General features: G+C 45.8%; 1 protein-coding gene across 1 annotated transcript in view; it reads left to right on the plus strand.

Annotated features, from left to right (window-relative positions):
- Positions 1 to 26397, plus strand: part of LOC148507429 (NXPE family member 3-like) — a 62687-nt gene that overhangs the window by 22527 nt on the left and 13763 nt on the right. The window contains exons 2-3 of the mRNA XM_088446097.1: positions 3140 to 3655; positions 25891 to 26111. Of these exons, the coding sequence (XP_088302223.1) occupies positions 3140 to 3655; positions 25891 to 26111 (737 nt within the window). The remainder of the gene's footprint in view (positions 1 to 3139; positions 3656 to 25890; positions 26112 to 26397) is intronic.

Genomic DNA, 26397 nt, shown 5'->3' on the forward strand with positions numbered 1-26397 from the left:
CCGACGCGGGTACCTTATATAGAATCCAAAACCCGCGAGACACGGAAGGCGGGATGATGAAGTTTTGCCTCGATTTCAGATCCGAGTCATGCGGGAAAAGTCGAGCCTGACTTGGATCGGCCTCGGATCGGGCGGGCTCGGATTTCAGAAATCCGAACCCGCTCACCCCTACAAAAAATCCAACACTGGGTAATTCTCCCACTTTCAGTATAAGGAAGGATTGCAGTCATCAAAAGTGTGCTGTTCCCAAAACTGGCGTACCCTCTTCAGATGCTCCCCCATGTTTTTGTCTAAGACAGATCCAGCAAAATGTACTTTGGCTTTTCAATGATTTATTTAAAACCATAAAAAACCCCTAGAAGAGCTAGAAGCAGATTGCTCTATACTAAGGATAGATTTGGCTTAGGGCTACTGACATTCACACTAATGGTGCGTACACACTGGGCGATAAAGTGGACGACTGAACGATAACGATATCGTTCAGTCGTACACTTTATCGTTCATTTTTAAACCCAAAAAGATGAACGATAACGACGACGTGCGTTCCCGCGGGTCGTTCGTCATTATCGTTCACCAGGCTGACATGCAGGCCAACCTGACGACCTTGTCAGGTTGCTGCATGTCAGGGAATGGGGGAGAGAGCCCGGCGCTGAACGATATTGTTAATGATATCGTTCAGCGGCTGTGGTCAATGTCATGAACGACATTGAGCACAGCCTGCCGGGGACAACACTACACGATATCGCTCAGGGAGCATATCGTGTAGTGTGTACCCACCATTACTCCTATGCAGCAGCTTTTCAATATATATCTCTGACGTGAGTAAATCAGTCTTATTTTACTAATCTTCGGCTGGGGGAATAATCATTCTCTCCTTTATACCCTGCAGCCCTCTTACACAGTCCACGCTCAAATCTTCCAAAGGGAATTACCCATAACATCTTCTTTATAATACATTTAAGGCCTGGTCTGTTACAAATAAACATCTAGGCTCAAACCCACATGTTACTAAATGCCTGTCCTATTACAAAAAATGGAAACAAAACGGGATTGCAGCAATAATAAATGTGTTCGACTCTGGAGATACTCTCAATTTATTTCTACAACTAAAAGATATTTACGGCGTTCCTAGCTCCCAATTCTTTTTATACCCCCAAATATGACATTATACAGTATTAATAGCAAACTGCAGGACCATAAGACATTAAAAAATATTAACAGCAAACTACTCTCGGGCTCATATACCTCACTGTTAGACCATAAGACATTATACAGCATTAACAGCAAACTGCCCTCGGGCTCATCTGCTTCACTGTTAGACCATAAGACATTATACAGTATTAACAGCAAACTGCCCTCAGGCTCTTATACTTCACTGTTAGGCCATAAGACATTATACAGTATTAACAGCAAACTGCCCTCGGGCTCATATACTACACTGTTAGACCATAAGACATTATACGGCATTAACAGCAAACTGCCCTCGGGCTCATCTGCTTCACTGTTAGACCATAAGACATTATACAGTATTAACAGCAAACTGCCCTCGGGCTCTTATACTTCACTGTTAGGCCATAAGACATTATACAGTATTAACAGCAAATTGCACTCGGGCTGTTATACTTCATTGTTAGGCCTTAAGACATTATACAGTATTAACAGCAAACTGCCCTCGGGCTCTTATACTTCACTGTTAGGCCATAAGACATTATACAGTATTAACAGCAAACTGCCCTTGGGCTCTTATACTTCACTGTTAGGCCATAAGACATTATACAGTATTAACAGCAAATTGCACTCGGGCTGTTATACTTCATTGTTAGGCCATAAGACATTATACAGTATTAACAGCAAACTGCCCTCGGGCTCTTATACTTCACTGTTAGGCCATAAGACATTATACAGTATTAACAGCAAACTGCCCTTAGGCTCTTATACTTCACTATTAGGCCATGAGACATTATACAGTATTAACAGCAAATTGCCCTCGGGCTCATCTGCTTCACTGTTAGACCATAAGACATTATACAGTATTAACAGCAAACTGCCCTCGGGCTCTTATACTTCACTGTTAGGCCATAAGACATTATACAGTATTAACAGCAAATTGCACTCGGGCTGTTATACTTCATTGTTAGGCCTTAAGACATTATACAGTATTAACAGCAAACTGCCCTCGGGCTCTTATACTTCACTGTTAGGCCATAAGACATTATACAGTATTAACAGCAAACTGCCCTTGGGCTCTTATACTTCACTGTTAGGCCATAAGACATTATACAGTATTAACAGCAAATTGCACTCGGGCTGTTATACTTCATTGTTAGGCCATAAGACATTATACAGTATTAACAGCAAACTGCCCTCGGGCTCTTATACTTCACTGTTAGGCCATAAGACATTATACAGTATTAACAGCAAACTGCCCTTAGGCTCTTATACTTCACTATTAGGCCATGAGACATTATACAGTATTAACAGCAAATTGCCCTCGGGCTGTTATACTTCACTGTTAGGCCATAAGACATTATACAGTATTAACAGCAAACTGCCCTCGGGCTCTTATACTTCACTGTTAGACCTGTCTACGCATTCCCCATTACACTCACTTTTTACATTGGTACTAATTACCTTGGCCCAGTATAGGCTGTTTGAGAAAGCATCAGAATTATGCATTGCTAAAAATTAGGACCACCTTCTGAATGCAAGAGCACCGCAGCCATCCAATCAGAAGATTGCTGATATTGTGTGCAAAGTGCTAGGTTTAGGTACTCTTAGGGCTTTATGTATCAAGCAATGAAAGGAATGGAGAGGTGGACCAGTGGAGAAGTTACCCATAGCAACTAATCAGCTTTGAAGTAGCATTTATTGGTTGCTATGGGCGACTTCTCAACTGGTCCACTTCCCCATGCTTTTCACTGCTTGATAAACCCCTTAAAGTCAGTTCTCTACAGCTCATTCTGCCCCCAAGTAGCTGCCCACACAAAGGAACAAGAATACAGCTATTTTTCCTTAAATCCCATGTTCTCTCAGGGAGGAACCTCCGCCCACTCTTGCAGGGTACATAGGTTCATTTACTTCACAAATGGTTTGTTTTATTTTTAGAGTGACAAGAGTTTGTAATTTGTGATATTTTTAGTTAAGTTACAGGCTCCTAACAGTGGATTCCTCGAAAAAGTACAAGTCCCCCTCCCCAATGAGGCATAAGGGTCCCACAGTTTCCACTCAACCCACGTCTGTTTCTCCCAAAACCATTGCTTCCAACTTCAAAGAACTAATAAGACTGATTGACTGGCCTGAGCCTCCATCCACTGTGACACATTATAACCTATCCACCAGCCCCAGACACTGTGATTACCATCTGCTGAATGCACGGGACACATACAGGATTGGAGAGACATTGGAGGTGGTCATCACAGCTCGGGACCACAATGGTCGGCCAAAGGAATATGGTGGAGATTACTTCCGGGCCAAGCTTCACTCTCTGGCACTGAAGGCTGGAGTGACTGGGCAAGTAAAGGACCATGGTAATGGCAGCTATCTGGCCACATTCCTCCTCCCATGGCCGGGGACAGCGGAGGTACAAATCCGGCTCATTCACTCCAGTGAGGCTGTGGATGTTTTGAGAAAGAAGAGGGAGCGTTATCCAGAAAAGGTACAGACACAGAGTATTTCTGACTAATCTAACACTTACTTTTCTATTCATCAACCAATATCAATCACTATTTGTTTTGTATTTATGTATTGGTGGTATCCTTGTGTGACTTATAGTATAATATGGAGTATAACCAGTCACTATTTATCACTTTGTGGGTGTGGAACTCATTAGACACAGCAAAAGCATATAACTGGCTGACGTGGTCACCCAAGGGTATGGGTTAGCTAATTATCAGCATGAACTTGTGATAATACCTGGTTAATGTCAAACTCTATTGCAGCTGTTGCTTTGCCCCTTAAGGGTATGAAATCACTGAGGCATGGTAAAGTAAAACTGTGCTCTTATTTGGTAAACATGTGATAACCCAAACCCACCGCCCACTATAACTAGTGGCTTAACAAGTCCATTAGTATGAGGTGATGGATAAACCAATTTTCCCCTGCTACCTACCATAATCAGGCCCGGTGACAGGGGGTACAAAGAGGATACTTGTACTGGGCCCAGAGATTCTGAGGGGCCAGGGCCCCTCAGGAATATTGGGAGCACAGTTCATGTGTCCCTCTTGCCTTTGCAAGGCACAGAGACACGGACAGTCAGAGTGAGTCGGAGGCAGGCCGGCAACCCAGAGAGCTGGAGAAGAAGATGCTGGGGAGGAGTGCTGGAGATGAAGACGCTGGGGGGGGGGGCTGTAAATGAAGACGATGGTGCTTGAAACATAGGGGCTGGTGGGGATTGTTGGACATAGGGGCTGGGGGTTGTTAGACACTGGGGCTGAGAGGTGTGAGACAGGAGCTGGGGGTTGTGAGACACAGGGGCAGGGGGTTGTGAGACACAGGGGCTGGGGGTTGTGAGAGACGGTATGCAGTCGGGAAGCTGGCAGACGTAATCCCGACAGCCGGCTTCCCGACTGCTTTATCCCAGTGAGGGTTAAATGACAGGTGTCTAAATCTAGACAACTGTCATTTTACCAATGCCGGGAGACCGGCGTCCGGCATCCCAATCGAAGTTGGGCCAGCCCCTGTCGGGATTTGAACCATCCGGCGGTAATTCATACCGATTTCTGAGTCACAGGGGCTGGGGGTTATGAGACACAGAGGCTGAGGGTTGTGACATGGACACGGACAGTCAGAGTGAGTCGGAGGGAGGCCAGGAGCTGGAGATGAAGACACTGGGGGAGAGCTGTATATGAAGACGCTGAGGCTTTGAGGCACAGGGGCTGGGGGTTGTGAGATAGTGGCTGGGGGTTGTGAGACACAGGGGCTGGGGGTTGTAAGACACAGGGGCTGGGGGTTGTAAGACACAGGGGCTGGGGTTTGTAAGACACAGGGGCTGGGGGTTGTGAGAAACAGGGGCTTAAGGTGCCCATCCACTAGCCGATTACACTGTACGATTGCATGATTATGACATCATAATCATGCAATCGCTCAGAAATTGGCCACAAATCATACACAAATTGTGCATCCAAATATCAGAAATGACCAGCAATCCTCGTTCCTGCTGGTCGCTTCCAGGGCCGTAAAGAGCCCTGGCGGGCCCAGGTACAGAGGGGGCATGGCCTAATCATGGGAGGCATGGCCATGCTCCCTTGAGCAAAAAAAAGAAAGAAAACAGCACTTTTGTGCGCCGGGGAGGGGGCGCTGTAAGCCCCTCAGCCCGGTGCAAAGCCAGGGGGGGTGTAATCAGTGTGATCGCTTCCCCCCACAGGCATAGGAGACTGCTGTGGTTGCTGCTCTGCAGCCACGAGCAGTCTCCCACTGCAGCTCAGCACACGGTGTGTGCTGGGCTGCTGTGAGAGAGAGAAGGGAGGGGGTCAGCACCGGACCCGGGCCCCCACCAGCCCCTCAGGAAGCCCAGGCCTGGGTAAACAGTACCCGCTCCCACCCCCTCTTGGTGCCCCTGGTCATTTCCAATATCAATCATCAGCCGAACATGCAGGCCAATCTGCTGATAACGACAGGTTGGCCATGTTTGGGGATGATTGATGTGCCTATACTGAACGATCAATCATTCAATGTAGGCACTGCACCCCCTAGGGGAACAACGATACGATTACGATGTTGTAATAATACCGTCTTTCCCTGATCTACTAGTGGATGGGAACCCTTAGGGTTGTGAGACACAGAAGCTGAGGGTTGTGAGACACAGAGGATGTTGGTTGTGAGACACAGGGGCTGGGTTTGGGGCTGGAAGACATGGGCTGAGATTCAGGGGCTGAGGGTTGTGAGACACAGGGTAGTGGTTGTGAGATGCAGGGGCTGAGTGTTGTGAGACACATGGGCTGGGTTTGGGGCTGGAAGACATGGACTGAGACACAGAGGCTGGGTTTGTGGCTGAGAGGTGCAGGGTCTGGGGAATGAAGCTGGGAGATGCAGGGTCTGAGGAATGAAGCTGAGAGAGACAGGGAGGGGATGAGGCTGGAGAGAGATAAAGTGGAGTGAGTTAAAATTAGGGGTGTGCACCGGCCACTTTTCGTGTTTTGTGTTTTGGTTTTGGATCTGGATCTTTCTTCGTGTTTTGGATCTGGATTGGTTTTGCCAAAACCACCCTTCCGTGTTTTGGGTTCTGGGTTTTGTGTTTTGGATCTGTATTTTTTTGAAAAAAAGCATAAAAACAGCTAAAATCACAGAATTTGTAGGTTTTTCTGCTCCTATGCTATTATTAACCTCAATAACCTTAATTTCCACTCATTTCCAGTCTATTCTGAATACCTCACAATAGTGTTTTTATGTCCAAAAGGTTGCACCGAGGTAGCTGGATGACTATGCTAAGCGACACGAGTGGGCAGCACAAACACGTGACCCATCTAGGCGTGACACTGCAGTGGCAGACAGGATGGCATTGAAAAACTAGGCCCCAAACTGTACATAATGCAAAGAAAAAAAAGAGGTGCTAGATGGAATTGTCCTTGGGCCCTCCCACCCACCCTTATGTTGTATAAACAGGACATGCACACTTTAACAAACCAATCATTTCAGCGCCAGGGTCTGCCACACAACTGTGGCTGAAATGATTGGTTCGTTTGGGCCCCCACAAAACAAGCTGGCAATTTATCTGTCCCTGCACAAACTGGCTCTACGGAGGCAAGATGTCATCCTCATCCTCCTCATCCACCGATTCCTCACCCTCTTCAGTGTGTACATCCTCATCCTCACAGAGTATTAATTCGTCCCTGCTGGAACCACAGGTCCCTCTGTACGTTCTGGAAGCTGGTCTCCCTGGAAGAGTTGATAATTCATTTTATGAACATCATCTTCTCCACATTTTGTGGAAGCAACCTCCTACGCCTTTCGCTGACAAGGTTCCCGGCTGCACTAAACACTCTTTCGGAGTACACACTGGAGGGGGGGCAACTCAGGTAAAATAGAGCCAGTTTGTACAGGGATCTCCAAATTGCTTCTTTTTCCTGCCAGTACAGGTACGGACTGTCTGACATGCCTACTTGGATGCTGTCACCGATGTAATCCTTTAACAGACAGACGCACACGCTTGTCGCTGCTGCTTTGAGGATTCAAGTGCGGCTACAGCCCACACAATTCACAAAGACAGAAAAAAAAAAAGAATATTTTTATTGTTTGTGGAGCACACTTTGAGGGTTACACCACACTTTAACAGACAGACGCACGCTTGTCGCTGCTGCTTTGAGGATGCAAGTGCGGCTACAGCCCACACATTTCACAAAGACCGAAAAAAAAAGAACAATATTTTAATTGTTTGTGTAGCACACTTTGAGGGTGTCACCACCCTTTAACAGACAGACGCACGCTTGTCGCTGCTGCTTTAAGGATGCAGGTGCGGCTACAGCCCACACAATTCACAAAGACAGAAAAAAGAAGAATATTTTTATTGTTTGTGTAGCACACTTTGAGGGTGTCACCACCCTTTAACAGACAGACGCATGCTTGTCGCTGCTGCTTTGAGGATGCAAGTGCGGCTACATCGCACACAAGTCACAAACACATTAAAAAAATAGTTTTTTATTTTTTGGAGCACTTTGAGAGTTACACCACCCTTTAACAGACAGACGCACGCTTGTCGCTGCTGCTTTAAGGATGCAGGTGCGGCTACAGCCAACACATTTCACAAAGACCGAAAAAAAAGAACAATATTTTAATTGTTTGTGTAGAACACTTTGAGGTGTCACCACCCTTTAACAGACAGACGCACGCTTGTCGCTGCTGCTTTAAGGATGCAGGTGCGGCTACAGCCCACACAATTCACATAGACAGAAAAAAGAAGAAGAATATTTTTATTGTTTGTGTAGCACACTTTGAGGGTGTCACCACCCTTTAACAGACAGACGCATGCTTGTCACTGCTGCTTTAAGGATGCAGGTGCGGCTACAGCCCACACAATTCACATAGACAGAAAAAAGAAGATGAATATTTTTATTGTTTGTGTAGCACACTTTGAGGGTGTCACCACCCTTTAACAGACAGACGCACGCTTGTCGCTGCTGCTTTGAGGATGCAAGTGCGGCTACATCGCACACAAGTCACAAACACATTAAAAAAATAGTTTTTTATTTTTTGGAGCACTTTGAGAGTTACACCACCCTTTAACAGACAGACGCACGCTTGTCGCTGCTGCTTTAAGGATGCAGGTGCGGCTACAGCCCACACATTTCACAAAGACCGAAAAAAAAAGAACAATATTTTAATTGTTTGTGTAGAACACTTTGAGGGTGTCACCACCCTTTAACAGACAGACGCACACTTGTCACTGCTGCTTTAAGGATGCAGGTGCGGCTACAGCCCACACAATTCACATAGACAGAAAAAAGAAGATGAATATTTTTATTGTTTGTGTAGCACACTTTGAGGGTGTCACCACCCTTTAACAGACAGACGCACGCTTGTCGCTGCTGCTTTGAGGATGCAAGTGCGGCTACATCGCACACAAGTCACAAACACATTAAAAAAATAGTTTTTTATTTTTTGGAGCACTTTGAGAGTTACACCACCCTTTAACAGACAGACGCACGCTTGTCGCTGCTGCTTTAAGGATGCAGGTGCGGCTACAGCCCACACATTTCACAAAGACCGAAAAAAAAAGAACAATATTTTAATTGTTTGTGTAGAACACTTTGAGGGTGTCACCACCCTTTAACAGACAGACGCACGCTTGTCGCTGCTGCTTTAAGGATGCAGGTGCGGCTACAGCCCACACAATTCACATAGACAGAAAAAAGAAGAAGAATATTTTTATTGTTTGTGTAGCACACTTTGAGGGTGTCACCACCCTTTAACAGACAGACGCACGCTTGTCGCTGCTGCTTTAAGGATGCAGGTGTGGCTACAGCCCACACATTTCACAAAGACCAAAAAAAAAAGAACAATATTTTAATTGTTTGTGTAGCACACTTTGAGGGTGTCACCACCCTTTAACAGACAGACGCACGCTAGTCGCTGCTGCTTTAAGGATGCAGGTGCGGCTACAGCCCACACAATTCACAAAGACAGAAAAAAGAACAATATTTTAATTGTTTGTGTAGCACACTTTGAGGGTGTCACCACCCTTTAACAGACAGACGCACGCTTGTCGCTGCTGCTTTAAGGATGCAGGTGCGGCTACAGCCCACACAATTCACAAAGACAGAAAAAAGAAGAAGAATATTTTTATTGTTTGTGTAGCACACTTTGAGGGTGTCACCACCCTTTAACAGACAGACGCACGCTTGTCGCTGCTGCTTTGAGGATGCAAGTGCGGCTACATCGCACACAAGTCACAAACACATTAAAAAAATAGTTTTTTATTTTTTGGAGCACTTTGAGAGTTACACCACCCTTTAACAGACAGACGCACGCTAGTCGCTGCTGCTTTAAGGATGCAGGTGCGGCTACAGCCCACACAATTCACAAAGACAGAAAAAAGAAGAAGAATATTTTTATTGTTTGTGTAGCACACTTTGAGGGTGTTACCACCCTTTAACAGACAGACGCACGCTTGTCACTGCTGCTTTAAGGATGCAGGTGCGGCTACAGCCCACACAATTCACATAGACAGAAAAAAGAAGATGAATATTTTTATTGTTTGTGTAGCACACTTTGAGGGTGTCACCACCCTTTAACAGACAGACGCACGCTTGTCGCTGCTGCTTTGAGGATGCAGGTGGAATCTAGACGGGATTTGGAACCGAGGACACACTACCTCCATCAATTGTCTAAATCCCACTGCACTAATGTCGGATACCGGACGCACGTCTAACACCAACATAGCAGTCAAGGCCTCAGTTATACGTTTTGCTTCAGGATGACTGCTGTCGTACTTCATCCTCATCGCTAGGGACTGTTGGAGGGTCAATTGTTTAGTAAAAGTAGTGATGTTCCTACTTCCTCTCTGGGATGATGAACAACTCCCAGCAGCAGCAACAGCACTAGGAGGAAGTGGTTCTTGATCTTTCCCTATTTTATTTTTATCGGAGAAAGTTTGGTCCTCCATTTATGTTATATTGATATATATACGTGCGGCTAAAGCGCACACAAACACAGAAAATATTATTTTATTTTTGCTGGAGAGTAGTGCACTTTGTGGGTTACACCACCCTTTAAGAAATGAGCCAGCCGGCTCATTACTTATGGGACACAGGCGCACGCTTGGCGCTGCTCCTTTGTTGATGCACGTGCAGCCACAGTGCACACAAGTCACAAACACAGAAAATATATATTTTTTTGGTTTGGAGTGTACTTTGGGGGTTACAGAACCCTTTAACGGTCAAGCCAGCCGGCCCTTTACTTATGACACAGGCGCACGCTTGGCACTACTTTGTTGATGCACGTGCGGCTACTGCGCACACAATTCACAAACACAGAAAATAATTTTTTTTTTGGTTTGGACTGGAGTGTACTTTCGGGGGTTACAGCACCCTTTAACGGTCTAGCCAGCCGGCCCTTTACTTATGACACAGGCGCACGCTTGGCACTACTTTGTTGATGCACGTGCGGCTACTGCGCACACAATTCACAAACACAGAAAATAATTTTTTTTTTGGTTTGGACTGGAGTGTACTTTCGGGGGTTACAGCACCCTTTAACGGTCTAGCCAGCCGGCCCTTTACTTATGACACAGGCGCATGCTTGGCACTACTTTGTTGATGCACGTGCGGCTACTGCGCACACAATTCACAAACACAGAAAATAATTTTTTTTTTGGTTTGGACTGGAGTGTACTTTGGGGGTTACAGCACCCTTTAACGGTCAAGCCAGCCGGCCCTTTACTTATGACACAGGCGCACGCTTGGCACTACTTTGTTGATGCACGTGCGGCTACTGCGCACACAATTCACAAACACAGAAAATAATTTTTTTTTTGATTTGGACTGGACTGTACTTTCGGGGGTTACAGCACCCTTTAACGGTCAAGCCAGCCGGCCCTTTACTTATGACACAGGCGCACGCATGGCACTACTTTGTTGATGCACGTGCGGCTACTGCGCACACAATTCACAAACACAGAAAATAATTTTTTTTTTGGTTTGGACTGGAGTGTACTTTCAGGGGTTACAGCACCCTTAACGGTCAAGCCAGCCGGCCCTTTACTTATGACACAGGCGCACGCTTGGCACTACTTTGTTGATGCACGTGCGGCTACTGCGCACACAATTCACAAACACAGAAAATAATTTTTTTTTTGGTTTGGACTGGAGTGTACTTTCGGGGGTTACAGCACCCTTAACGGTCAAGCCAGCCGGCCCTTTACTTATGACACAGGCGCACGCTTGGCACTACTTTGTTGATGCACGTGCGGCTACTGCGCACACAATTCACAAACACAGAAAATATATTATTTTTTTAGCACTTGGGGGGAGCACCCCTGATGGACAGAGCACCCCCTGGACAACACTACAGCACCCCTTTAGGACTGGGACACTGCACAGGACTTTGGAGTGGACACAGCCCCTATGGAGAACTGACTGCACAACACAGTCCAGCCAGCCCCTATGGACTTTGAAGTAGTGGACACAGCCCCTATTAACAACAGCAGCACAGCACAACACAGCCAGCCCCTAAGGACTTTGAAGTAGTGGACAACAGCAGCACTACACTACACTACACTACACAGCCCTAACTCCCACCCTCCCTCTTCACTGTCCACAGCCGAGTGAGAAAATGGCGCCGACGCGGGTACCTTATATAGGATCCAAAACCCGCGAGACTCGGAAGGCGGGATGATGACGTTTTGCCTCGATTTCAGATCCGAGTCAGGCGGGAAAAGTCGAGCCTGATTCGGATCGGACTCGGATCGGGGGGGCTCGGGGGGGTTCGGATTTCAGAAATCCGAACCCGCTCACCCCTAGTTAAAATACTAATCAATCAGCTCCTGTCATTATTTCAATGTGCTAAGCTCATAATTGTCACTTTACAGACTATGTTGGAGAAATGACAGTTAGGCACTGACAATGGCATCCCGATAGTTGGTATTCTGACAGGGGTCGGGTAAGTATACTTACCCTCCCCCTTTCTCCCCTAACCCTCCCTTCTTGTAGCCTAAACCTAACCCTCCCCACCCTGCACCCTAACCCTCCCCGTTAGTGCCTAACCCTAACCCCTCACAGAGGAGCCTAAACCTAAGCCCCCTAGGGGTGCTTACCCCTAGATGTGCACCAATCCCCGTGTTTTGGTTTTGGATCTGGATCTCCCCTGGTTTTGGATCTGGATTGGTTTTGCCAAAACCTCACCTCCGTGTTTTGTTTTTTGGTTTTGGATCTGGATTTTTTCTTAAAAAATCCTAAAAACAGCTAAAATCACATAAAATGGGCCTGTTTTTATTATTAACCTCTATCACATTTATTTCCACTCATTTCCAGTCAATTGTGACCACCTCACAGCTCACTATATTGTTTTCATCCAGTTTAGGACCAAAATTTGCATCAAGCTAGCTGGATGACTAAGTTAAGCAGCAGCAGTGGGCGGCACAACCATGCGGCAGTTCAGCTTCCAACATGGCACATCAGGAAACAAATGTTTTTATTATTTGAGAGACCTGAGGGAGTTGGAGTATGTATGTAGTTGAAGGCAGGGCAGGGACATGAAGGGTTGCTTGGTAATAAATTTATTTAAATTTTCTGATTCTGAAAAAAATTTATCAGGTAGAAGGGGAGGGGAGGAGGCATTTACAAAAAAATGTTTGACACATTCACATCAGTCCTTTCCCCAGAAAAATCCTTGAGGGCCATGCCTGTTGCTGCTGGGAGTGGATTTTCTCATCCCAGAATTGGACCAGGAAGACATCTAGTAGAGCTTTCCACATGAAAAAGCATTTCCCAACCTGTACAGGGATATTAAAAAAAACAAACATAGTTAGTGGCCTCAAAGTGCCACTTAACCAGCACAGATACTGTATGTATGTATGTGGACAAGCGTTAGATCTATGATTTAAGACAGGGGTAGCCAACCCTGATCCTCTAGCGCTACCAACAGTGCATGCTTTCTAGGTCTCTGCACAGAATCACAAGTGTAATAAATAATTAACTCCACCTGTGGATCTTTCCAAATGTGTTGGTGAGTAATGAATACACCTGTGCACCAGCTAGGTGGTCTGGAAAACATGAATTGTTAGTAGCTCTCGAGGACCAAACTTGGCTACCCTTGATTTAAGGCCTTACGTTCTTTCTTGAGACTCCTGCGCCTGCTTCTGCGGCTAGGAGTAGATTTTCATCCCAGAAGGGGACCAGGAAGAGTGCTTTCCAAAAACAATTGACTGTTAAATAATCCTTTGCAAACCTTCCGAAAAAGCATTTCCCAACCTGTAAAGGGACATTAAAAAAAACATAGTTAGCTAGTGGCCTTCAGTTCAACTCCTGTTGTACCCACTGTCCACTTAACCGGAGCGGATATTGTGGACAAGCGGAACAGAGTAGTAAAAGGTTTAAGTCTTACGTTGTGTACTCAGAAAGAGTTTTCAGCACAGCCAGGAACCTTGTCAGTGATCGGCCTGAGACTACTTCCCCAAAATGTGGAAAAGATGACGCCCATCAAAATGAACTACAGATTCTGAGAAAGACCTTTACCGTCAATTACGTGCAAAAATTACAGAGGCACATGTAATTCCAGTGGGGACAAATTAATATTGTGTAAAGAAGATGATGTATACATCACCCCAGATTCATTATACCATCACCCAAGCCTATATCGTCATCCCATCCTGTGTTGTGTATAAATTACAACTGCGCTCCCTGTTAGATTGGGGATTCATTGTCCACTTTAGTGGATGTGAGCTCCATTTTAGTCCATATCATCACCACACCCTCTACACATATTCTGACCTGGGCTACAGGAGGAGCAGCTGCACTCTAGAATACGGTTGGATGGAGTTGCCCCTCTGACTCACAGAAATTCAGGTAGAGGGACCATGGGTAGGGAGCCCGGACACTATAATCAGAGAATGCAGTTTTAGCTGCTTTATTCCATTTTTTAAACCATATCCTCTATTTTCACCTTTTGAAAATGTTTATGCAAATCTCAGCAGCGTTTGTGATGCCAGGGCTAATGCGCACACACACACAGAAAAAAAAACTCACATTGATTGATTGATTAATTAATTATTTTTGGGGGGGCACTTGGGAGGGAGAGCACCCGATTGAGGCACCAGCCTCTTGATAAATGACACAGACAGCACCCCTGCGCAGCTACGTTGCTGATAAATGTTTCTAACTCGCACACACACAAAAAAAGATTGATTGATTGAATTAATTTTTAGCACCCGAGCGAGACACCAGCCTCTTGATAAATGACACATGCAGCACCACTGCGCAGCTACGATGCTGGAGATAAGTGTGGCTAATGTGCACACACACAAAAAACACATTGATTGATTTTGATTGATTGAATAAATTTTTTTGGGGCACTTGGGAGGGAGAGCACCCGAACGAAACAGCAGCCTCTTGATAAACAGCACCCCTGCGCACCTACGTTGCTGATAAGTGTGGCTAACGTGCACACACAAAAATTGTTTTTATTTTTTTCACACCGCGGGTGTGGCTAACACACACACACACACAAAAAATTGGTTTTATTTTTTTCACACTGGGGGGAGGAGGGAAGCACACCTGAACAAAGCAGCAGCCCCTTGATAAATGAGACACAGGCAGCACACCTTTTCCCCCCCACGTTGCTGATAATAATAAGTGTGACTAACTCACACACAGAAATAAAAAAAAATATATTTATTTTTTTCACACTGGGGGTGAAGAGCACCCCTGATGGACAGAGCACCCGCTGGACAACACAACAGCACAGCCAGTCAGCCCCTCTGAACAACAACAGCCAGCCCCTATGGACATGACAACAGCCAGCCAGCCCATATGGACAACAGCCAGCCAGCCCTTATGGACAACAGCCAGCCAGCCCCTATATGGATTATGTTATGGATAACAGCCAGCCAACACCTATGGACAGGACAACTTCATAACAGCCAACCATCCCCTATATGGACAACAGCCAGCCCCTATGGACACTAAGCAGCCAGCCCCTGAGTAACTGACAATGACAAGTTCGACACAACTGTAGCCAGCCCCTATGCACAGCAGTACAGCACAGGTCCCCGCTCCCTCTCTCTTCACTCTCCACAGCCGGAATGAAAAATGGCGGCGATCGTGGGACCTTTTATACAATCCAAAACCCGCGAGAATCCGACAGCGGGATGATGACGTTTTGCCTCGTTTTGAGATCCGAGTCAGGGTGGAAAACCTGAGCCGACTCGGATCTGGCTCGGATCATCTAAGTTCGGGTGGGTTCGAATCACTGAAATCCGAACCCGCTCATGTCTACTTATAATGAGGTCACTGGTGTGTACAGTACAGCGATGTGCTTATAATGAGGTCACTGGTGTGTATAGTACAGGAATGTGCTTATAGTGAAATCACTATTGTGTACAGTACAGGGCTGTTCTTATAATGAGGTTATTGGTGTGTATAGTACAGGGCTGTTCTTATAATGAGGTCACTATTGTGTACAATACAGAGCTGTGCTTATAATGAGGTCACTGGTGTGTATAGTACAGGGGCATGCTTAGAATGAGGTCACTGGTGTGTACAGTACAGGGTTGTGCTTAGAATGAGGTCACTGGTGTGTATAGTACAGGGGAGTGTTTATAATGAGGTCACTGGTGTGTATAGTACAGGGGTGTGTTTATAATGAGGTCACTGGTGTGTTTTGTACAGGGGTGTGCTTATAATGAGGTCACTGGTGTGTATAGTACAGGGGTGTACTTATAATAAGGTCACTGGTGTATATAGTACAGGGGTGTGCTTATAATGAGGTCACTGGTGTGTATAGTACAGGGCTGTGCTTATAATGAGGTCTCTGGTGTGCACAGTAAAGTGACGTGCTTATATTGGAGTCGCTGGTGTGTACAGTACAGGGGTGTGCTTAAATTGGAGTCATTGGTGTGTACAGTACAGGGGTGTGCTTATATTGGAGTTACTGGTGTGTAGAGTACAGGGGTGTGCTTATATTGGAGTTACTGGTGTGTAGAGTACAGGGGTGTGCTTATATTGGAGTCACTGGTGTGTAGAGTAAAGGGGTGTGCTTATATTGGAGTCATTGGTGTCTAGTACAGGGGTGTGCTTATGAGGTCACTGGTGTATATAGTACAGGGGTGTGCTTATATTGGAGTCACTGGTGTGTAGAGTACAGGGGTGTGCTTATATTGGAGTCACTGGTGTGTATAGTACAGGGGTGTGCTTATATTGGAGTCACTGGTGTGTATAGTACAGGGGTGTGCTTGTATTGGAGTCACTGGTGTGTATAGTACAGGGGTGTGCTTATATTGGAATTACTGGTGCATAGAGTACAGGGGTGTGCTTATATTGGAGTTACTGGTGCATAGAGTACAGGGGTGTGCTTATATTGGAGTCACTGGTGTGTAGAGTACAGGGGTGTGCTTATATTGGAGTCACTGGTGTGTATACTACATGGGTGTGCTTATATTGGAGTTACTGGTGTGTGTAGTACAGGGGTGTGCTTATATTGGAGTCACTGGTGTGTATAGAACAGGGGTGTGCTTATATTGGAGTCACTGGTGTGTATAGTACAGGGGTGTGCTTATAATGAGGTCACCGGTGTGTATAGTACAGGGGTGTGCTTATAATGAGGTCACTGGTGTGTATAGTACAGGGGTGTGCTTATAATGTGGTCACTGGTCTGTAAGAATAGGGTTGTATTTTTGTTTAAGTCACTGATGTGTAAAGAATAGCGCATTGTTCTTATAACAAGGTCTCTGGTGTGTAAATAACAGGAATCACTGACTTTGGACTACAGCAAAATGCAGACAATTAATTTAAATTTTAAATAGTTGATACTGTACATCCCTTGTTTTAGGTCTAATAATGATTAATTAACCCCTCATTGACCTACATATTCTACAGCCTCACTCATGTCCCTTTATATGGTATCAGAGCTGACTCATGCCAGTGCCACCTCCATGGGCATCAAGAAGGGTAAAAGGGCGCTGATTACTTGGGCCTCTATAGGGACCTGAGGGTGCAGGGCAGGCATAACCACACTCCCCATGATGCCATGACCATACCCACCCCTGATGCATACCATAGGTAATTTCTGAATGTGGCCACACACCCCAGCACTGGGCCTACTGGAAGTCTTGTCTACCTTGGTTTCCTTTTGCCCCTTTTTATGGTATGAGAGACACCTCACCCCCCCTTACATATGCCAGAGCCACATCATGCCCCTATATATGATATCAGAGCCCCAACATACCCCTATATATGTCATCAATCAAGGCCTCCTTATGAGTAAGTCATGCTGCTGCCTCTCCTGGAAAAATAGGGGGCTCTGTCTGGGGCAAGAGGCGGCTGGATACTTGGGGCTGTATAATTATTATTACTGGGCAAGTTCCCCTTCTGTCCTGCACTCCAGCAGTTATTCAGAGACATGAGTCAGTCAGTGCATAGGTGTGGCACTTATTGGGTGTGTAGGGTACTGTACCTGTTATTATGAGTTTAGCTGGCATGCCGCCCCAGCTATGCCATCAGGGCCCTGGCTCTTCTATCTTGGCTCACCTTGTGTTCTCACTGTGCCATGCAAATGCCAAGTTCCAATCCCTCTCACTGACACTTTCTCAGTCAGTGGCCTTGAAACAAGTCTCCAGGCAGTCACAGTGCACCGAGCACAGTCATTCCTGGCAGAAGCAGAGGAGGCAGGTGGGGACTGAGGGCCTGATTCAGAGCCAGACACTCTTTCAGAGCTCTCGCTCCGAATCAGTGCCCGCCTATTGTATTTTTAGAGCGGCCTTCTGGCCGCTCGCATAGCTGTGGGTGACTTGTGATGTCAGTGGGGCCATCCCCAGATGGTAGGCGTTCCCATGGGAACGCCTCCGTCTAGGCAGCCATGCCCCCGGCCCGCCCACCAAAGTGGGCGTGCTGTCACTCAACATCGACAGCATGCCCCCTTTGGTACGAGACCCGGAGCGACGGTTTGCCCGTCGCTATCCGAGTCTCGTGCATGCGCGCGACGGAGCCGCCTCCGTCGTGCACATGTGCATTTGGTCAACATCGACCCGCTTGCGAGCGCTCAGCGCTCGTGAGCGGCTCTGAATCAGGCCCTGAGTCATCCACGGCGCTCCCAAGATTGTAAGTCTCATGATGCAGATTTAGGCCCTCATTCAGACCCACTCGCAAGCGGGCGCACGTACGTTAGGCGTACGTACAAAAATATTTAAATTCAATGGCTCGCTCGTATTTTCGTTCGCATCTAAAATTCCTCCCAAAACTCTGACGACCCCTCCTCTAACTAACGAGCGTACAAAATAGCGAGCGTACATCCCCGAAATGGCTTGAAAGGAACGCACGCACAAGTATAAACAGGAAGTGGCCTTGTCAGATGTCGATTACCTGCTCCTTTATTCTGCCTACCTCCCTCAATCGTATCATGCCAATCAATGTATCAATTAGCTTAATTGTTTGTTTTTTTCAACACAATGCAAGAAACTTTACTCTTGTCCGTGTTTGTGTTTACCCGCAGAATACGTACGGATGAAACATTCGCTTTTATTGTTCAAAAAACATGTGAACCACAATTAAACAATTGTACTATTGCTGTGGATCCCCGCATATTTCCCTGGGTTCATTTCTTTATTTAAATTTGCTTACGCATGTCACTGCATCAAGCCTATCCTAACTCTCCAGAGATTTCTGGCCCTGTCGAACACATGACTCATACACTAACCAATAAAATTGCTCCTGTTAATTTCCAAAATACATTAGCCAATCAGAAAATTTTTACACACTTTATCAAAAATGATTTTTAAGAAAAACACCATTGCCATCATGAGAGCCTCCGCATTCATCAGGCGCGAGCTGCTGGTGCTTACGGAGGTCATGGATCGCCGGATCACCAGCCAGCCTCAACCCATGACCAACCGGCAGAAGCGCTCCGCGTATGCGGAGGCACGGTCCCGCCTGCGGTCCTTCGGCTCACGCCGCAACATCGGGCAGCTGGAGCGCAGGTGGTCCGACCTGCAACGGCGAACGCCCCGCTTGCTGGCATGCTTTCGCATGCAGATCCTGGCAAGTAAGTGTTATGTATTGTGGTTTTAATGTTTGTGTTTGTGGGGCAAACTGCGTGTGCATGTTTTCCTGTCTGTTCTATTTATTATTTGTACTCATATCTGCGTGTGCATGTTTTCCTGTCTGTTCTATTTATTATTTGTACTCATATCTGCGTGTGCATGTTTTCCTGTCTGTTCTATTTATTATTTGTACTCATATCTGCGTGTGCATGTTTCCCCTCTATTTCTGATTTATTAATTCTACTGCTATGTGGCTTTTTTTTTTTTTTTTTTTAGTTTGGTTGCCCGGATTTGTCCATAAACTAAACGCAATTTCTTTGACATATTTTAGGGGGACAGCCAAGACTCCGCCGTCACCGTCCGTCCAGACGGCGTTCCCGGCCACTATCCCCAACCCCCAGCCAACACTCCACCCCAAATCTTTCCCCTATTCCCCACTCCTCCCCATCCTTCCCAGACCCTCTCCCGGAAATGTCAGGCCTCCTTCCCCTCCGTCCCACTTCCCCCTCTCCTCCACCCACCCCTCTTCCATTTACCCCCTCCCCGGAGTCCATCATAACTCCGCCCCATTCTTTGGGTAATGACGGATCCTCCGAGGAGGATCATGGAGGTTTGCCCGGAGCTCCCGTTTTGTCTCCCGGTATGTTTTTTTTTAGTTTTTATTAAAGCACAAACTGTTTGTATGTAATCATGTGTCGTGCCTTTCTTCGTGTTTTTGTGGTTTGACTTTTGGTGATTGTGAAGGTTTGCCTTTACCTCTTCCTGGTGATTTAAACATACACATATCATACCTGTGGGAATTTGTACCTAGGCCTTGTATTTTTGCCAGACCCCCCTTTTTTTTTTTGTTTTTGGGTTTAGGAGTGATTTGGTTGTGTTTTTTTTTTTTATGTGGATTCCCTATTGTTGTATTAACCCACACACTTTTCTCACCCACAGAGGAACAGAGGCGTCGGCAAGAGGTGGCGGATGTTGTGGGGCAGATGCGCCAACATGTCATCGGCATTCTGGTGGCCCTCGACCGACTGTCTGGCCTCCTTCGGCATTAGTTTTTTTATTTTTGTTCTATTTTCCAATTAAATTTATTAAGACAAATATACGTTGTGGCTCATTTTTAAAAACCAAAACCAAGATAGTTTAGCCTGACATAAGTAGACTGTTCCTGCAAGGATTTCCCTTTTTTAAAAGTTAGATTGTGTTTTGTCTTTGTATGTCAAACAGACACAAGAAACACATAACAGTAACAATGTCATTTCCCTTTTTGGGTGTAGTGTCAATTACATATTTCTACATTTTCCAGGTTCCTACTTGGTGCGCAAGCTGCTTAGGCCAATCTTACAAATCCCAAGGTTGGGCCAGGCTTCCTTTTGGTGTGGATTGGGAAGCTGAAAACATATTTCAGTTTAGCTCAACTGGCGTCAGTACTGGTTTACCCCTTAGTCAAATGTAACTTGTGTTAACCTGGTTACACTTGCTGTTAACGTCCCAAAAAAGGAAGACCATTTCACTCTTCAAACATTTATTCACAACATAACAGAGAAAACAAAGTGGTCACTCCCAAAAAAAAAACACAGTGATAAATTCAAATACAACACATACCCAGAAATAATTAAATAAAAACACAAAATCAAGAACTGGTTGACGAAGGAGCATGCCAACATGATTCCACAAACATGGCGTTGCGATATGGGTTCCAGAATATATGCCCAAAAGGACCAGATCCAGGTTTGGTAAGGGTAGCAGGAAGTAGTGAGCGTTGGAGTGGCAAAGATTATGTGAACAAACAGAAGATGGTGAGAAAAATAAAAATAAATTAGATGTTCGCAAACAAACACAAACACATTAGGTATAAACACTGGAGTTTTGTTGAAACTTACCTAAAAAATCTGGCCACCACATCATCGCGTATGGCCCCCCCACATACTGACCTTCGACCAACCTCGGGGGGGCCATCCTCAGGTAAGGCATCCTCTGGCTGCATTGGGACACCACTCCTTATGGCAATGTTGTGAAATATCCCACACAGGACCACAATTTTAGACACCATATCCGGCACATACATGAGCTCGCCACCAGAGCGGTGGAGGCATCTGAATCGGCCTTTTAAAAGGCCGATACAGCGCTCCACCACTTGCCTGGTGGCTGTAAGTGCGGAATTATACGCACTTTGTGGCCCTGGTGTGGGAGCCAAATAAGGAGTGAGCAGCCAGGACATGCAAGGGTATCCACTGTCTCCTGTGAACAAAAATAGACCACATCAGGAACACTGTGTATCAAGCTTAACATTGTTATGTACTAAAGGTCTCCACTTACCCAGAAGCCACGCATCACCAGCTTGTAGGTTGGTTAATTTCTGCCATATCCCTGATTGCCGGAGGACGAAGGAGTCATGAGCACTTCCGGGTAATTTAGCATTCAGGGACAGGATCTGGAGGGAGGCATCACATACCACCATTACATTCAGGGAGTGATAGTGTTTCCTGTTTCTAAATATTGCCTCCAGCCGTGCTGGAGGCTGAAGTGGTATGTGAGTACCATCCACAACCCCTATGATGTGTGGGAAGCCAGCTATTTGGTAAAAATTGGCCTTGGCCACACTAAGGGCACCCATATCCAAAGGCATTTTAATAAAATGATGGAGGTGCTTGAAAAGTGCCTCCATCACTGCCCTCAGGATCCTGGAAAAGGAGGATTGGGAGATGCCCGCCACTATTCCCACCGTTGTTTGAAACGATCCTGAGGCACAGAAATGTAACACCGCCATAAATTGCGTCAGTGGTGGTATTGCTGTTGGACTGTCAATTTGCCGCTCAAGATCACTTTCTATTAATGAGAGAGTGTCTATGATGATTTTGGGAGGTAGACGGTAGCGTCTTAAAACCTCATCATCGGGCATTCCAAAAAGGGTGACACGTGTTCGAAATATCTGGGGCCTTGCATGCCTACGATGCCTACGCCTGGGACGAGTTTGAGGTTGGTCGTCTTCCGGGAGCAGGGCCAGAACAATTCGCCCCAGATCTACCTGAAATTCAAAGTTTACAATGTAAGGCTTTTGAGCCACCCCAAAAGTAAGAAAAAACAACTTAGCTTTCTGATACCATCCATAGCTGCTTACATGCCGGGGTATTGTCATGATACGTATAAACTGTAAAAAAGGCAAAAATGAGACTTCAAAAATTTAGAGGGTGAATTTTTTTATTTCAAATTGTTGCAAGCCAACACAGAAAATAGCCGAAACACACATTTGGCCATCGATGAAAACGACATTGCACACCGTACGTCAAATAGGGTTCAAATGGACCCCAAAAATGGAAAAGGGAAAAGCAGAACTGGATTACATGATGAATAAGCCGCCAAAAATGCGTTAATTAGTTCGCAAATGCAAGTCACTACACCAACAGTCAAAAATGCGGTAATTAATTCGCAAATGCAAGTCACTACACCAACAGTCAAAAATGCGGTAATTAATTCGCAAATGCAAGTCACTACACCAACTGTCAAAAATGCGGTAATTAGTTCGCAAATGCAAGTCACTACACCAACAGTCAAAAATGCGGTAATTAATTCGCAAATGCAAGTCACTACACCAACTGTCAAAAATGCGGTAATTAGTTCGCAAATGCAAGTCACTACACCAACAGTCAAAAATGAGGTAATTAGTTCGCAAATGCAAGACAAAAAATGGACTTACCCAACTCGAATATATAAGATTTCCAAAAAAAACGTCTTTGGGTCCGAAAGCCAAAAAAAACTAAAAAAGATGAAATGAGTGTTAAAAAAATTAACTAACCACAAAACAGAAGAAGACACCAATTGGCCACAAATTTGACTGCACAAAACTTACCAAATCAGGAAAGGATGTGGAAAAAAGGAAACAAATGCGAACGGAAAAACAAAAGAACTGTAGCAAAAACAAACAAAAAACCAACTCTGCCAAATCCTCCAACCGCAAACAACCAAATCCAAACAACTTAACCGCCAACAATCCAACAACCCCACCTCGACTCCACACACACCAAGCCATAAATAGTGTTTATTTTCCCGCACAAATTAAGGATGAATCATAGGGACGCACAATCAATGATGCGGCCGCAAACAAAGGACGCATGTATAAATACGTCACAAAATCACATTGAATTTCTGGTTGATTTCATTCTGGAAGCAGAAACATGGCTTCAGACCAGGGAAACAATGGCCAAAAATCCGGCGGTAAGGCCTTCATGCATTTTGTCTCCATGATTAATTTCAAACAAATATATTGGTCAAGTTGTGAAGTGGCTAAATCTGCATATTTACCCAAATAGGTGAGGAGGATGACATGGAAGAGACTGCTGGCCCCAGTCAACCCGCCAAAGCTGCCAAAAAAAAAAGGCAGCCACATTTCACAAGCAAGGAGATGGAGGTTTTGATCCAGAAGTGCGTTGACATCCTGCCCCAGGCAGCCAGGAATATGAGCCAAAGCCAGAAGTGGAGAATGTGGGAGGAGGTCGCCGTTGCTGTCAATAGGGTGGGTGATTATGTCCGTCTAGCCCGGGATGTCAAACGGCGGTAAGTAAACACTTTCCCATCCTATAAACAAAACCCATTGTAAAAAAAAGGATAATGGTTCCAATTTCATTCCACAGATGGGCAGACTTCAAATATCGTCTCAAACAAAAACTTGCCGACAGGGCTAGGCATGCAAGGGGGACAGGTGGGGGTCCCACCCCTATGTCATTGGAGTTGACAGACTTAGAAGAGATGGCACAGGGGTGTGTGCAGGCTGTGGAGGTGTTTGGCGTGTCCAACATGGATACGGACATGCCAGACTTTGCGGCTCCTCATGTTGGCCAAGGTAAGTCTTGTGATGTCACCAACTCTGAAATGCTATTGTGCCAATATGTAGATTCTAATGTGAGTCTTTTCTCCAATTTCCTAACAGAGACAGAGGCGGATGAGTCTGCTCCAGAGGGGAGCCTTGGCCGCAGAATTTCTGCTGGCTCTGCAGGGGAGGAACCAGTACATCCGGCTGAGGACCCTGCAGAAGCCAGTCCAGGGCGTGCCCCCTCGCAGGCAGTGGGCCTCCTCACAGAACTCAATTTTAAATCGGATTGCCATACGGAGATTCTGCAGAGGATGGACGCCAGTCTGATACGGGTGGCTGAGGCCCTGGAGCAAAATGCTGCAGCCAACGTGACCATTGGTCAGGCCCTGGCGGAAAATACCAGGGCCAACATCCGCATTGCCGATGCCCTGGAGCAGCTCGTTCGCCAGCACATGGTGGAGCCGACCTCCCTTCCTGCCGGAACATCCGGATCCTCCACCTCTGGCACAACATCAGCCAATCCTCCAAATGTTCCTAGCCCTGTGCCTAGTCCAGAGGCCACAACATCTGCCTCTGGACAGGCCAGCCCGATGGCATCCCGGACCCGGTCTGGCGCCCACCCTCACCCAGCCAAACGGGCGAGAAAACGGTGACAGCAATGGCGACTTTTCCCACACTCCTTCTGTGCTTGGCTCATATTCCTTTCTGGTCAAAACTTCCCTCTCCTTTCTTGTGAAATGTTTTTAAATTTTGTATTTACGCTTATGTTAGCAGTTATGGTTTTTTTTTTTTTGGATCAAATATCTTTGCCACAAAAAAAGGCAACAAAATATTAGGCCAATTTGTTTGTGTTTAAACAATAAATTAAAAACAAAAAACTGACATTGTATTGTGACATTATTGTACAAATGGGTTACATTTAATCCTGGCCCTAAAGGCAAAAACTGACCCTCTTAAAACAAAAAAAAGGCCTCTTTAAGGAACGTTTAAAAAAATCACATAGCGATGCAAATTCCACAGTAAACCAAAAAAAAGGGGAGCTAATTAAAACATGATGACATTATTGTTACAATAGGCCATAACCAACAAATTGTGGCCAAAATAAAACCCCAAAAATGTACGCTAATTGATTGTGTAATCATGACATTAGCAGCTCTGATTTCCACCTGCGTACGCTTTTGTGCTATCCCAATAAACTGCTTTCCAAACACATACCAAGCCGGATTTCAATCCAACACTAATTACTTTACTGACCAGCCGTGATTAATCGCAGCACCATCGAGGAGTCCCGGGACGGAGGAGAAGGCCATCGCCAATGTGGTCGAGTAATCCTGACCCTAAGCTGTGCGAGCATTTTGAAGGGAAAGCGGATGTTTCAGTGACGTATGAGACGGTCCGAACACATTTGACATTCGCATCTGCTAATGTATGTACGCCCCAAAAACGCCTCGCCACGCCTGCGTTTTTTCATCTCCACCCCCGTCAACACCCAAAAACGCCCTGTTCTGTCAATCACATTTGACATGTCACTTCCTGTACGCTATTTTAGGAACGAGAGAAAAAAAAAATGCAATCTGCCGTACGCACATGCGCAGTGTAACACCGACGCATGCGCGGTTAGTCAACACCGGAACGCAACGAGCGTACTGTTGTTAACGTGCGGCTCTGAATGAGGGCCTTAGACTCACAAGTGTAGGGGAGAAAATAAATGGATTTCTTGAAGCTGACAGTCCTCCGGGCTCACCTACACTCCACACTCCAGTAGATGTCCTAATTTCCGGACTGTCCAGAGTAATCCTGGACCGGTGGCAAACCTAAAGGATGAGAATGGCGCTATGTCAATTTGTGTCTTAAGATAAATTTCTTGGCACAATCCCAATACACATTATATGGTTCTAACTCACAGGTCTATTTCTCTGGATATTTCCAATATAACGGTAGCAGTGAGGTGACAGAGTGTAACCGGGAACTGGCAGGAAAGGACGTGTGCATATACAGGGACCCCATCTCTGGGGACACGTGGCAGTGTGTGCGACCACGGAAGCTTCCGTGTGACTCCTGGGTCTATCACTCTATGGGCGGATACCGCAGAGTGACTGATACACTGGAGGACGCTCTGCTGAGTGGGTGAGTGAGACTGGCTGTTAGAAATGATTTGGGCAGAGTGGTCTGCTAAAAAATGGTGGCCAAAGAAAACAAACATGCCAACATCAAATTTCCTGGACTCATGAGCGCATTCCAGCAAGTGCCAGGTAATGGTTCCAAACACTAAATTATTTTCACAGTTTAAGTCATCATTGTCCCTTTCACTCCTTCCACTGTTACAACACACCAGTGTGTAAATACATTTACATAATATGATAATTAGTGCTTAATTCATTATAATCTGTGACTCCACATGCTTTCCATAGTG

Source organism: Taudactylus pleione, unplaced genomic scaffold (assembly GCF_031769625.1).
Source record: "Taudactylus pleione unplaced genomic scaffold, aTauple2 ptg000393l, whole genome shotgun sequence".
NCBI classification, from domain to species: domain Eukaryota; kingdom Metazoa; phylum Chordata; class Amphibia; order Anura; family Myobatrachidae; genus Taudactylus; species Taudactylus pleione.